We start from the raw sequence: 15,492 nt of genomic DNA on the forward strand, positions 1-15,492 counted from the left end.
TATATACATGTTATTTTTGACCCAATAATGACACATTTTTTATTTAAGATTTTTATTATTTTTATTGCTATTTCCACATGATCGCATCACTGGTTTCATGAACACTTTTTGTTCTTCCTTCCCTTTTTTTTCACTGCACCACACTTTTTTTTTTTTCTCTCTTTCAGACTTTTTCCCGCTGATTTTTTTCTTTTTGTGGGAGGTTCTTTGTCATTTCATTGTGTATATATGTCTGGCAGACATACACTTCTACAGATTTGATGTAACTTATGCCTGTTTGGTCCTGAGGAAAGGAGCAGAGTTTCCTGAAACGCGTATACCTGTGCAAGAATAAAAAGTTTACATTAATCCAAGATTTCATCAGTGATCTTTGGCGCGGTTTACAAAGCCCCATTCTACAATTTCTTTCTGTTATCAGCCACCTGGGGTACTGCTGCCTTTGATCTGGATTTATGCTGTTACAGGAGTTGTGCCTTTCACAACCATCTTTGGTGAGTAGGATCATCTCCTTTATCACCCCCTGTCTGTCAGGGTAAGACCCTATTGCGCTTTTTTGTCTGCAGGTTCTTTTTATATAAATCGTCATCTGACTTTTTTACACATCAACTGGGCAATAATTTATTGTATAAATCTACTGGGTCTAGTGGTCCTTTACACATGTTTTTAATGAATTTTTATTGTGTATCTACTAAATAAAGATAATTATGTTTTGGCCATATACTTTGTTTTGTTTTGTTGTTTGCTTATTATGACTTCATGGCCCGTTATATGACTGTAAGAGGGTACTCCGTGTTGACTAAATGTCCAAAATAAGTAGAAAACTTTAAATAGAAAAGAATTTTTCTGGATTTTCAGGCTGCAAAGCGCAAAACCTGATGGTCCTAATGATGTAGTAGAGCAGTTGTAAAAATAATCATAAACATAATTTGAATATATTTTTAGGAAAAGCATATATATATATATATATATATATATATATATATATATATATATAAATACAGTGCCTTGCGAAAGTATTCGCCCCCTTGAATTTTTCAACCTATTTCCACATTTCAGACTTCAAACATAAAGATAAAATATTTAAATTTTATGGTGAAGAATCAACAACAAGTGGACAGACTTGTGAAGGTGAATGATATTTATAGCTTATTTTAAACTTTTATAAAAAATAAATAACTGAAAATTGGTGCGTGCAATATTATTCATCCCCTGTAAGTGAATACTTTGTAGCGCCCCCTTTTGCTGCGATTACAGCTGCAGTCTCTTGGGGTATATGTCTATCAGTTTTGCACATGGAGAGACTGAAATTCTTGCCCATTCTTCCTTTGTAAACAGCTGGAGCTGAGTGAGGTTGGATGGAGGCGTTTGTGAACAGCAGTTTTCAGCTCTTTCCACAGGTTCTCGATTGGGTTCAGGTCTGGGCTGTGACTTGGCCATTCTAACACCTGGATACGGTTATTTGTGAACCATTCCATTGTAGATTTTGCTTTATGTTTTGGATCATTGTCTTGTTGGAAGACAAATCTCCGTCCCAGTCTCAGGTCTTTTGCAGACTCCAAAAGGTTTTCTTCAAGAATGGTCCTGTATTTGGCTCCATCCATCTTCCCATCGATTTTAACCATCTTCCCTGTCCCTGCTGAAGAAAAGCAGGCCCAAACCATGATGCTGCCACCACCATGTTTGACAGTGGGGATGGTGTGTTCAGGGTGAGCTGTGTTGCTTTTACTTCAAGTATATCGTTTGGCATTGTGCCCAAATAGTTTGATTTTAACCTCATAACGACGGCCGTACGACTTAAAGCGGCGGCAAAACAGGGTACTTATTCTGTTCTGAAAAAACCCTGTAGCGCCCCCCAGCGACCGAAAATCTCGGGGGTTTCAGCTACCGGGGGTAGCTGAGACCCCCCAGATTATGAATCGGGGTGTTTTTTTTGGACCCCGATCATGTGATCGGCGGTATACACTGTATACCGACGAACACATGAAAAAAAAAGAAATGGCCGGTAAAACTGATTTCTTTTTCATCTGACATGATCAAACATGTCAGATGAGAAAGAAATCTAAACCCCTAGTGCCCCCAAAGCCCCCGGTACCGGAGAGTACCCCCACCACCCCTACCCCCCCTCCGGAGCACTCAAAATGGCGCCGAAGCGCACAGAAAACTGCCGCCGGCGCCGGCTCTGCATTCATTTCCCTCCGATCTGAAATGATCAAACATTTCAGATCGGAGGGAAATGTCCTCCCCCTGACCCCTCCTCCGGTCCACCGGAGCCCTCTGGTCACCGGAACCCCCTCCGGTTCTCCAGAGCCACCACCCCCCTCCCCCCTCCGGAGCGTGGAAGATGGCGGCGCACAGCGCGCGGCCGCATTCATTCTGCTCTTTCTGCCGCATGTGACACGTCACATGCGGCAGAAAGGTGTCCCCAGGTCCCGCCGTCACCCCCCCAGCCCCACCAGCCCCCGGTTATACGTTACCTGGCTGCTGGTGCTCCGGGCCCGCGATCACGCCGCCTCCTTCTTGAATGCTGGCAGCGCATGCGCAGACAGCGGCTGTCAGCTGGATCCCTGCAAGCAGGGACCCTGACGTCGCTGCTGCAAAGGCTGCTCCACTGAGGACCGGGGGAGGGTGAGTGCGGTAATCTGCAGTCACACTCCTCACATGGAGAGACTGCTGTTCCAGAAAATGGGGGGTACGTTCTGTGAGCGTGCCCCTCATATTCTGGAATGAGGTTACTGCAGGTCACTCTGCCCTAGGTTGGACCGGGGCAGTGTGAGTGCAGTATTCTCAGATTACTGCACCCACACTGCTCATGGAGAGCTTGCTCTTCCAGAAAATGGGGGATACGTTCCCTGAACGTGCCCCCCATATTCTAGAAGATCCAGAGTCGGCGTGGGACCTCCAAAATGGATTACAGCGACCGGAATTTCTTTATTTTCAATAAATTGGGGAAAGAGGAATGTTTCGGGGAGTGTTTTTTCAAATAAATTTTTTTTTTGTCTTTTTTTTTTCTATTACTGACTGGGTTAATGATGTCGGGTATCTGTTCAGATGCCGTGACATCACTAACCCCAGGGCTTGATGCCAGGTGACATTACAGCTGGTATCAACCCCATATATTACCCCGTCTGCCACCGCACCAGGGCGCGGGATGAGCTGGGGCGAAGCGCCAGGATTGGCGCATCTAATGGATGCGCCACTTCTGGGGCGGCTGCGGCCTGCTATTTTTAGGCTGGGAAGAGTCCAATAACCATGGCTCTTCCCACCCTGAGAATACCAGACCCCAGCTGTCCGCTTCACCTTGGCTGGTAATCTAATTTGGGGGGGACCCCACGTTTTTTGTTTTTTTTTAAAAAAACGCCTGGGGAGCCCTCCAAATTGATCACCAGCCAAGGTGAAGCTGTCAGCTGTGGTTTGCAGGCTACAGCTGTCTGCTTTACCCTAGCTGGCTATCAAAAATAGGGGGGACCCCACGTCGTTTATTTTAATTATTAATTTTTTGGGGGCTAAATACAAGGCTAGGCACCCTTTAGTGCCACATGAAAGGCACTAAAGGGCGCCAGCTTAGAATATGCAGGGGGTGGGACGTTATATATGTTTGACATCTATCCATTCATCCATTGTAGCATTTTAGGCTGTGCGCCCATAATCGGGATTTGCAGCGTTTTGGGCACAGAGTGTTTTCCCTGCATCCATAGCGCTGCGTTGTGCAGTAGAAGCACAGTGGAAGGATTTTTAGAAATCCCATGCCCAATGTGCTTGCCCAATGTGCTTCTTTTCTCCGCAGCATACACTGACGTGTGGCGCAGCTTCCCGAGCCTCAGCATGTCAATTTATGCTGCGGAGACAAGAGTGTTCTCTGCAGGTAGCATAGAGCTCCACAGCAGCCTGAACCCAAATCGTGGGCATGGGCAGCTGCGTTCTCCCGTGGACAACACTCACATCTCTGCAGGAAGGCTGACACTGGGTACTAGACGCCGTGTCGCTGGATCATGGCCACATAGCCTAAAAGTGAGACATTTGTTGCTACAGCAACATTTTTGTGAAGTACCTGTGGATTCAAAATGCTTACTATACTCCTGAATAAAATCCAGTTTCCAAAATGGGGTCACTTGTGGGGGTTTTCTGATGTATAGGGACCCAAGGGGCCCTGCTAATGTGACATGGTGCCCGCAATTTATTTTAACTTTTCCAGAATTCAAATGGTGCTCCCTCCATTCCAAGCCCTCCCATTTATCCAAACAGAGGTTTTTGGCCACATGTGGGGTATCCCTGTGCTCATAAGACATTGGATAACAACCTGTGGGGTCCACGGTTTGTTGTTGTCTCTTGAAAAAGTGAGAAATTTGATGCTAAAGCAACATTTTTGTGAAAAAAATGAAAATTTTCAATATGGCAACCTAAGCTTATCAAATTCTGTGAAGTACTCGTGGATTCAAACTGCTCACTATACACCTAGATAAAAGCCTTGAGGTGTCTTGTTTCCAGAATGAAGTCACTTGTGGGGGACCGCCACTGTTTAGGCACCTTAGGGGCTTTCCAAATGCGACATAGCGTCCACTAATGATTCCAGCCAATTGTGCAGTCAAATGGCGCTCCTTCCCTTCCGAGCCCTGCCATGCGCCCAAACAGTTGATTTCCACCACATATAAGGTATCGCCAAACTCAGGAGAAATTGCACAATAAATGTTATGCTGAATTTTTTCCTTTTACTCTTGTAAAAAAAAAAGCTACCTGGTTGAAATAACAATTTTGTGGTAAAATTTTATTTTTTTTTTTCATGGCTCAACGTTATAAAAATTCTGTGAAGCACCTGGAGGTTCAGGGTACTCACCAAACATCTAGATAAATTCCTTGAGGGGCCTAGTTTCCAAAATGGGGTCAGTTGTGTGGGGTTTCTGCTGTTTAGGTACCTTAGGGGTCCTCCAAATGCCACATGGTGCCCGCAATCTTTTTCAGCCAAATTTCCTTTCCAAAATTCAAATATTGCTCCTTTCGTTCCAAGCCCTCCCATTTGTCCAAACAAAGGTTTCAGACCACATGTGAGGTATCACCGCGCTCATAAAAAAGTGGTTAACAAACCTTGAGGTCAAATTTTTGGAATTACCTCTTGAAAAAGTGAGAAAATTGATGCTAAAGCAACATTTTTGAGAAAATTATTAAAATTTTCAATATGACAACGTAACGTTAACAAAATCTGTGAAGTACCTGTGGATCTAAAATGCTCACTATACCCCTAGATAGAAGCCTTGAGGGGTTTAGTTTCCAAAATGGTGTCACTTGTGAGGGATTTCTTCTGTTTAGGTACCTTAGCGGACCTGTAAATGCAACATGGTGCCCGCAATCTATTTCAGCCAAATTTGCTTTCCAAAATTCAAATATTGCTCCTTCTGTTCCGAGCCCTCCCATTTGTCCAAACAGAGGTTTCTGACCACATGTGGGGTATCGGCGCACTCATAAGAAAGTGGGGAACAAGTTTTGGGGTCCATTTTGTTGTGTTATTTCTTCTAAAAGTGAATAAATTTGGGTTAGAGCAACATTTTTAGGTAAAATTTAATTTTTGCTTTTTTTCATTCCACATTGCTTTTGTTCATGTGAAGCACCTGAAGGGTTAATAAACTTCTTGAATGTGGTTTTGAGTACTTTGGGGGGTGCAGTTTTTAGAATGGTGTCACTTTTGGGTATTTTCTGTCATCTAGGCCTATTGAAGTCACTTCAAATGTGATGTGGTCCCTAAAAAAATGGTTTTGTAAATTTTGATGTAAAAATGAGAAATCGCTGATAAACTTTGAACCCCTCTAACTTCCTAACAAAAAAAAAATTTGTTTCCAAACTTGTGCTGATGTAAAGTAGACAAGCGGGAAATGTTATTTATTAACTATTTTGTGTCACAGAAATCTCTGGTTTAACGGTATAAAAATTCAAAAGTTGAAAATTGCTAAATTTTCAAAATTTTTGCCAATATTCAATTTTTTTCATAAATAAACGCAAAAAATATTGTCCTAAATTTGGTACTAACATGAAGTCCAATATGTGACGAAAAAACAATCTCAGAATCACCGGGATCCGTTGAAGCGTTCCAGAGTTATAACCTCATGAAGTGACACTGGTCAGAATTGCAAAATTTGGTCTGGTCATTAAGGTGAAAATTAGCTCCGTCACTAAAGGGTTAAGTTTCATCTGACCAGAGCACCTTCTTCCACATGTTTGGTGTCCCAGGGGGCTTGTGGCAAACCTTACATTACACTTTTTATGGATATCTTTGAGAAATGGCTTTCTTCTTGCCACTCTTCCATAAAGGCCAGATTTGTGCAGTGTACGGCTGATTGTTGTGCTATGGACAGACTCTCCCACCTCAGCTGTAGATCTCTGCAGATCATCCAGAGGGATCATGGGCCTCTTGGCTGCATCTCTGATCAGTCTTCTCCTTGTGTGAGATGACAGTTTGGATGGACGGCCGGGTCTTGGTAGATTTGCAGTGGTATGATTCTCCTTCCATTTCAATATGATTGCTTGCACAGTGCTTCTTGGGATGTGTAAAGTTGTGGAAATATTTTTATAACCAAATCCAGGTTTAAACTTCTCCACAACAGTATCACGGACCTGCCTGTTGTGTTCCTTGGTCTTCATGATGCTCTCTGCGCTTTACACAGAACATGAGACTATCACAGAGCAGGGGCATTTATACGGAGTCTTAATTACACACAGGGGCTTATATTTATCATCATCAGTCATTTAGGACAACATTGCATCATTCAGAGATCCTGTTACGGTTGCTGTGGCTCTGGAGACTATGTCCGGATTTCTTGCTACTGCACATGTGCAAGCGCTGGAGACTAAGTCCTATCTTGGAGCCATTGCACATGTGCGGGTGACATCATCGCTGACACGTGGTCACATGTCTCTGACACCTTCTAAGCTGATTGGTCGCTGGTCATGTGCTTTTGACGCTTTGCTCGGTGATAGGCCAGCGTGACGTCATTGCTGTCATTCTGGCAGCGGATTGGCTCTGGTGTCCTCCATCTTGGATGAGGCACAGAATCTATATAAGACCCTGACTCACGCCGCCCAGCGCTCAGTCCTCTGGGTTCATGCATGAGAGTAGACGCTCTGTGCACGTCCCTCTAGGCATCTCTCTGTCTATGCTAGGTGAGCGCTACCGGCAGGGTAGCATTCTTATACCTTACAGCTTCGGCTGCGGTCCGTATCCTTACCTCTTAGTGGAGCGGACATAGGCAGGTGCCTGAGGCACATGGTCCGGCTGGGCCTTGTGATTCTACTCGTAGGTGGATGTTGCCGCTAGGGTAACGTTCCTTATACTGCGTCTGGCAGTTGTTCGTATCCTTGCACACTAGGGGAGCGAACAGAGGTAGGAGCTTTGTGCGGCTTATGCTGCTGTCCGTCTCTTTTGCACCACTAGAAGAGCCGACCTAGGCAGGTGCCATATCTAGTGGTTCGTGTCCTCGCACACTAGTGGAGCGAACGCAGGTAGGAGCTTTGTGCGGCTTACGCTGCTGTCCGTCTCCTGGCACCACTAGAGGAACGGACCTAGGTAGGTGCCATTTCACACTCACTGCTTTTGTCTCTGTGATCTTTAACAGAAACCATTCCACACACCCTCCAAGTAAGGGAGGAATTGCCTTATTTTCTAATTATATTCCTCTGTGAGTTTAACAGAGGTATTGCACTCTGCCATAGTCTGCAGCAGAATCTTTGCACGGTGGACCCTGACTGTCTGACATTCCTTTAGGTTTTATTATCAGACAGCCCCCCCGTAACAGATCCTCAATCAACTTCTGGAGTGAGTTTGCTGCGCTAAAAGTAAAGGGGATGAATAATATTGCACGCTCCAATTTTCAGTTTATTATTTTTTACAAAAGTTTAAAATAAGCAATAAATATTGTTCAACTTCAGAACTGTGTCTACTTGTTGTTGATTCTTCACCATAAAAGTTTATTTTTTCTTATCTTTATGCCTGAAGCCTGAAATTTGAAATTTGGGAAAAGGTTGAAAAATTCAAGTGGGCCGAATAATTTGCAAGGCAATATATATATATATATTTCATGTTATTCATATTTTAATTCATATGATATCACGCAGCTTTTGTATGGTTGCAGTCCCAGCCTATGCTTCTCCAGATAGCAACTACCACGACTGTAGCATATGTTTCCAGATTTAGCCAGCAATATCAATCCCCGTCCACTCGTCAGTGTCCTATGTACTCCAAGCCACCCCCTGTGTTCGAACTCGGCCCTAGAGAAACTATCCCTAATGCTAACTGGGTATTGATGGAGGTATTTTCCGGAACCTGAGCCTCTCACCTTGGACTACATGTGAGACCCCCTGTGTTGATGGCTCCACTGGCTCTACCATCACCATCCACATAATGGGACTAGTGGCAGGGAGAACACTGATTTAATTGAGGCACCTCTAACACTAAAGAGAGTAATGGAATGATTGCTTTACTTTCATTACCAATCTTGTGCCTGGCCTTCTGTGTACCTTAAACTAGTAAGCAAGAAAATATTGAATGAAATACAATAATTAAAACAATGAGATCAACGAGTTGGAAAACGTTTGCATCCCTTACAGCCGTGGACTGCACTCTATGTCCATTGGTCCAATAGCCTTTAACCCACAGACAGCTCCTCACACAAGCTATTTTACATTCAAGTCTGCCGTAACCTCTGCCAAAGAGGATGAGTTCACAACCATCATATCTTTTTTTATCCCACAACCCCAAACAGTTAGCTAACACTTTTTTACTCACTCCTCAGCCCAACAATGCCCCCTCTGATTGTCTTCATTTCTGCAAAGGACTGTTACATGTTTCAATAACCAGATTGTCCACATCTCAAGAGGAAGATGGAAAAGAGTCGTCCACTACACCTAATTAGCACCGGCTTCACTCTTCTCACCTTTGGATCAATAAATAATCAAGCGAAGATCATGGCTGTGGCTACCACTCACTTTATCTTGATCACTGCTTCATCCAAACTGAGTAGAGTGAAGCTGGCGCTGACTGGGAGCAGGGCTCGTGTAACATAATACTATCATGTGAGCCCTTTGACAGTGAGTGCCAATACTGCTGGAACAGTGCATGCATCAGAGGTGAGTTTTTACACGCTACGATATCGTTAATGTTTTATCGTTGGGGTCACGTCGTTAGTGACGCACATCCGGCATCATTAACGATATCGCAGCGTGTGGCACTTATGTGCGATCTAAAACGATCGCAAAAGCGGTCAAAATCGTTTGCCGCGGGGAGGTCGTCCTAAAACAAAATATTGTTTACCTCTCATTAGCGATGTTGTTCCTTATTCCTGCCGCAGCATACATCGCTGTGTGTGACGAACATCTCCTTACCTGCTTCCACCGGCTATTCGGAAGGAAGGAGGTGGGCGGGATGCTACGTCCCGCTTATCTCCGCCCCTCCGCTTCTATTGGACGCCTGCCATGGGATGTCGCTGTGACGCCGCACGACCCACCCCCTTAGAAAGGAGGTGGATCGCCGGCCAGAGCGACGTCGCAGGGCAGGTAAGCCTTGTGACCGGGGTGCGCAATTTTGTGCACGACGGGCAGCGATATGCCCGTGTCGCACAATCGATGGGGGCAGGTATGCACGCTAGCGATATCGGTAACAATATCGCTATCATGTAAAGCCCCCTTAAGTGTTGTTAATTTACTGTGGTAAATTTATTGATTGAGAAGGTATTGTCTAAAGCCCGCTTTACACGCTGCAATGTCTCTTACAATGTGTCGGCGGGGTCACGCTGTAAGTGATGCACATCCGGCATTGTAAGGTACATTGCAGTGTGTGACAGGTACGTGCGATTGCGATTGAACGGTAAAATGTTCATCGCATACACATCGTACCTTTCTCTAGAATTGCACGTCAGATTGTTCATCGTATCCGGGGTAGCGCACATCGCAGTGTGTGACACCCCGGGACGGTGAACAGATCTTACCTGCGTCCTGTGGCTCCCGGCCCACAATGCAGAAGGAAGGAGGTGGGTGGGATGTTTACGACCGCTCAGCTCCGCCCCTCCGCTTCTATTGGCCAGCTGCCGTGTGACGTCAATGTGACGCCGAACGTCCCTCCCACTCCAGGAAGTGGACATTCGCCGCCCACATCGAGGTCGTATGGAAGGTAAGTACGTGTGATGGGGGTTAATCATTTGTGTGGCACGTTCAACAAATTGAACGTGCCACACATACGATGGGGGTTCTTGCAAATCGCATACTATATCGTATACGAAATTGCAACGTGTAAAGCAGGCTTAAGCAGTTAATGTACAATCTCTACAGCTATTCTGGAGAACAGATCAATTCCCTTTTCTCCTAATCTTCTTTCCTACCATCACCAAATAAAAGCTTACGTATCTTCTCTCCAAGTCACACCTCAAAAACTGAGCACTTAAGTCGATCCCAACTTACCTCCTCTCCAACCTCACAACCATGCTCATCTCATCCCTAAACCTTCTCTTCAACCTATCAGTAACCTCTGATGTCTTCTCTATCATTTTGAAACATGCAACAAATTATGCCTACCCTGAAGAAGCCAACCCTTGACAGATCTTAACTTTAACCTATATTTCAATATTACTACTCCCCTTTGTCTCGAAAATCCTTGAACAACAAATGCACTTTGAAATCTTCACTACCTCTTGTCCATCACATTCTTTGACAACCTTCAATCCAGTGTACGTTCCCACCACTCAACCGAGACCGCCCTTGCAAAAGGTCTGAATAAGCTACTAACTGCCAAAGTGAACAGACAATACGGTACTTCCAGACCTGTCCTCTGCCTTTGACACAGCTCTTCCTACTACAGATCTTCTCATCCCTCACATTAATGATCTTGTTGTCTCCTGGATCTCATGTTACATCACTGAATATTAATAAACAATTAAAAGACAAAGAAAAAAAAGTAAACACTCCTTGGCCTCACCTGTCCTGAAGTAGTCCAGTGGTGTTCTTCAGTTTGGTGTGGTGTCTGCATCTAACTTCTGGCTCCTGACCTGACATCATGGAGCCTAGTCAGTGGCAAAGATTCTGGGATCTGGAATAAGAAACTATATTGGAGACAAGAAGAACTCACACTAAACTATAGAAGACCTCCGAATCGTAGCAGGACTGTACACATGAGATCAAAGCACCAAGGCTTAGAGGGACGTTTTTCTGTCTGTGACTTGGATGTTCTTGCTTTATTTTCATGCCTGAAGATCTAAGCATAAGACTGGAAATTCTGGAAAAACATTGGTCACATTTTTACCTTAGTCAACAATAGGAATGACAGAATTTTCCAAATTGCTAATTCAGTTTATATGAAGCAAATTGCAAGGGATTTGGCTATGGGCAAATTCAAATCCTTTGTAAGATTCAACCTTGTTTTGCCTAGAACCAATTTGTTCATAGTTGGTCAACTATTTTTCAATATTTCGCTTAAACATCCTTATGATCCTTGATTTTATTTCCTTCATCTTCAGTCCATAGATAACAGGGTTCAGTATCGGTGGTATCACAAGGAATTGCAATGACATGATAACCCTGAGCTCATACGGCAACTTAGATGGGACAAAGCGAAATAAAAGTATCTCGAAGGATATGTCGAGTATAAAGTTGACAAACGTGATGAGATGAGGAGTGCAGGTCTGCAAAGCCTTGTCTCTGACTTCCTTTGATGATTTCACACAGACTCTGAAAATTTTAATATATGAATAAAATATCGAAACAAATGCCACTCCCATTATCCAGTAAGCAATAAAAAGTCCATAGATATTGTTGATTGTTGTGTCAGCGCAAGAAAGTCTCACCACCGACCAATTGTCACAGTAGATCTTCAGGATTTCTGTTTGACACAATGGAAGCCTAACTGTCAGCATAACAAGCACTCCAACAAGGAAATTAGGACAAAGCAAAGCTCCAGCGATGAGCTTAAAGATTGTAGAAGAGGTCATTATGGTGTTATATCTTAAAGGGTTGCAAATACTAACATATCGGTCATAGGCCATAGCGGTTAAAATAGTCATCTCAATTGATCCATAGGTGTGAATGCAAAATATCTGAACCATGCAGGCAACATAGGAAATCGTTTGAGTCTCCTGAAGAAGGTTGTAGAAAAGTCCTGGGAAGAAGGAAGAGCTTCCGTACAAGCCATTAATACAAAGGACGGCTATAAAAATGTACAAAGGCTCATGTAGGCTCTTGTGTAGAGCGATGGACGATATCACAGCAGCATTGAGAGCAATGATTAGAAGATATCCAAACATAACAATGGAGCTGTAGATATATTTTTCTGAACATATTTGCCCAAAGTTCAACGTCAGATAAGGAGGGTGGAAAAGTGTCTTGTTCTCCATCTAATGCTTGTGATGTTACTGATAAATGAGAACACACGTGAGATTAGGACAAGTGATTATTATTATTATTTATTATTATAGTGCCAGCAATTCCATGGCGCTTTATATGTGAAAGGGGTGTACATAATAGGGACAAGTACAATAATCATAAACAATACAAGGCACAGACTGGTACAGGAGGATAGAGGTCCCTGCCTGCGAGGGCTCACAGTCTACAAGGGATGGGTGAGGATACAGTAGGTGAGGGTAGAGCTGGTCGTGCGGCGCTGTATCAGACTGAGGGTTACTGCAGGTTGTAGGCTTGTCGGAAGAGGTGGGTCTTCAGGTTCCTTTTGAAGCTTGGAAAGGTAGGCGAGAGTCTGATGTGTTGAGGCAGAGCATTCCAGAGTATGGGGGAGGCACGGGAGAAATCTTGGATGCGATGGTGGGAAGAGGAGATGAGAGGGGAGTAGAGAAGGAGATCTTGTGAGGATCGAAGGTTACGTGCAGGTAGATACCGGGAGACTAGGTCACCGATGTAGGGAGGAGACAGGTTGTGGATGGCTTTGTATGTAATGGTTAGTGTTTTGAACTGGAGTCGTTGGGCAATGGGAAGCCAGTGAAGGGATTGGCAGAGAGGAGAGGTCGGGGAGTAGCGGGGGGACAGGTGGATTAGCCGGGCAGCATAGTTTAGAATAGATTGTAGGGGTGTGAGACTGTTAGAAGGGAAGCCACAGAGCAGGAGGTTGCAATAATCTAGGCGGGAGATAATAAGGGCATGTACTAGGGTTTTTGCAGCTTCTTGGGAAAGTAGTGGGTAAGTTATTGGTTTTGGCTAAAACATGGAGAATAAAACAAAGATGTATCTAAAAAATACAGGTTTGTCTGAGATTTAAAATTTTGATTTATTTTACTTACTGATCAGCCTTTTCGAAGTTCTGAATCTTTGTAATCGTCTCCATTACCTTCTTTTGCTGAAAGTGCTGTTTTGCTGCCTAGTTAATGCTGTCTGTGTAGCTGCTTTGAGCTGCCTCTCCAGCAAGAATTCCTACTCAGACTTGATATTTACAAACACTTCCACTGTCTGAGCATCATGGAGGGAGCAGAGGAGCTTATATAGGGAGAGTGTTTGTAGATTGTGGTTGAGTATGGATTCTCGCTAGAGCAGCAGCTAAATGTGGCTTCCAAATGCATGAACTAGGCTGGTAAAACAGGACATTCAGTGAGGTGTTTCACAAAAAAAAAATTAATAAGGTAAAAGCAAATATTACAAAGACTCATAACTCTGCAAAGGCGGATCATTAATTAAAGGGAACCTGTCACCAGATTTGGGGCTTATAAGCTGCGGCCACCACCAATGGGATCTTGTATACAGCATTCTAACATGCATTATATAACAGCCCAGGCCACTGTGTAAAACGTAAAAAACACTTTATAATACTCACCTGCTGGGCGGTGTGGTGCAGACTGGTCAGATGGGCGTCCCTCTTTATCCGTTACCGGTGCCTTGTCTTTCGGCCACCTTTTTTCTCTTTCTTCTGAGGCCTGGCTGCATGATGCTAACTACATCATGCACATAGGCTGACATTGACGTCCCCCGCATGCGCACTACAATGTTGACCTGCCCAGTAGAGATGAGCGAACCGGTCCCGGTTCGGCTCGAGGTCGGTTCGCCGAACGGAGGTCCCGTTCGAGTTCGGCTCGTCGAACGTTCGACGAACCGAACTCGAACTGCATAGGAAACAATGGCAGGCAATCACAAACACATAAAAACACATAGAAAACACCCTCAAAGGTGTCCAAAAGGTGACAAACAACTCACAACACAACACAAACACATGGGAAAGTGACAAGGACATATACTCATGCGAAAACAAAACAGCTGGACAAGGAAAAAGAGGAGGAGACACAGATATAGGCATGGCACGCCCTTCTAAAGTCATGTAAAACACCGCAAGGTGACTCCAAGCGGAGTCTCCCTTTTTTCCAAAAATTGGGCCCCACACACACCCACCCCTTCAGTGGCAGCACTTGTGCCCCAGTTGTACACTTCACAGCTAGATTTGCATCAAGCACATTCAAAAATACGCCATTCTTATCCGTCCCCAGGATGACACCGGGGTAGGTAGCAAAGTCTTTCCTGATCCCAGCTCTGTTCATCTTGGCTTCTTTTAAAAACAATGTAAGCAAGGGTTACTCCAAGCGGAGTCTCCCTTTTTTCCAACAATTGGGCCACACAGGCACCCCATCAGTGGCAGCACTTGTGCCCTAGTTGCAAACAGGATGTTTTGATTTGCATCAAGCACATTCCAAATCCACAAGCATTTACTCTCCCCAGGATGACACAGGGGTAGTAAATTCCTTCTGGATCCATGACTTGTTCATTTTGATGAACGTCAGTCTGTCCACATTGTCACTGGACAGACGCGTGCGCTTATCTGTCAGCACACACCCAGCAGCACTGAAGACACGTTCAGAGACAACGCTGGCAGCTGGACACGACAAAATCTCCAAGGCGTAACTGGAGAGCTCTGGCCATTTTTCTAGATTTGAAGCCCAAAAGGAGCAAGGCTCCATTTGCAAAGTCATGGCATCGATGTTCATTTGGAGATACTCCTGTATCATCCTCTCCAGCCATTGACTATGTGTCAGACTTGTTGTCTCTGGTGGCCTTGCAAAAGAGGGTCTAAAAAAATTATGAAAAAATTCCATAAAATTGCTGTTACCAGCACCAGATACGGTCCTACTGGTACGGGTAGACTGTTGAAGATGACGAGACCGTCCCATGTTTGTCAAGTTACAACTGGGAGATTCACTCCCTGCACCTGCACGGTTGTTTGGTGGAAAAGCCGAGCTAAGATCGAGTAACAGCTTCTGCTGATACTCCTGCATACGTGTGTCCCTTTCTATGGCTGGAATTATGTCACAAAATTTGGACTTGTACCGGGGATCTAATAGTGTGGCAATCCAGTAGTCATCATCACTTCTAATTTTGACAATACGACTGTCATGTTGGAGGTAGTGCAACAAAAAGGCACTCATGTGTCTTGCGCAGCCATGCGGACCAAGTCCACGCTGTGTTTGTGGCATAGAGGTGCTACCCGTTCTTTCATCCTCTGACATCTCCCCCCAACCTCTTTCAACTGAAATTTGA

The 15,492-nt window shown here is 44.4% G+C and overlaps 1 protein-coding gene across 1 annotated transcript; it reads right to left on the reverse strand.

Annotated features, from left to right (window-relative positions):
• Positions 1 to 11,423: 11,423 nt before the first annotated feature.
• Positions 11,424 to 12,359, reverse strand: LOC142290068 (olfactory receptor 52D1-like). Its single transcript, XM_075334009.1, has one exon. The coding sequence runs from the start codon at positions 12,357 to 12,359 to the stop codon at positions 11,424 to 11,426; it is 936 nt and encodes a 311-aa protein (XP_075190124.1).
• Between the last annotated feature and the right edge of the window lie 3,133 nt (positions 12,360 to 15,492).

This window comes from Anomaloglossus baeobatrachus, chromosome 2, assembly GCF_048569485.1.
Source record: "Anomaloglossus baeobatrachus isolate aAnoBae1 chromosome 2, aAnoBae1.hap1, whole genome shotgun sequence".
NCBI lineage: Eukaryota > Metazoa > Chordata > Amphibia > Anura > Aromobatidae > Anomaloglossus > Anomaloglossus baeobatrachus.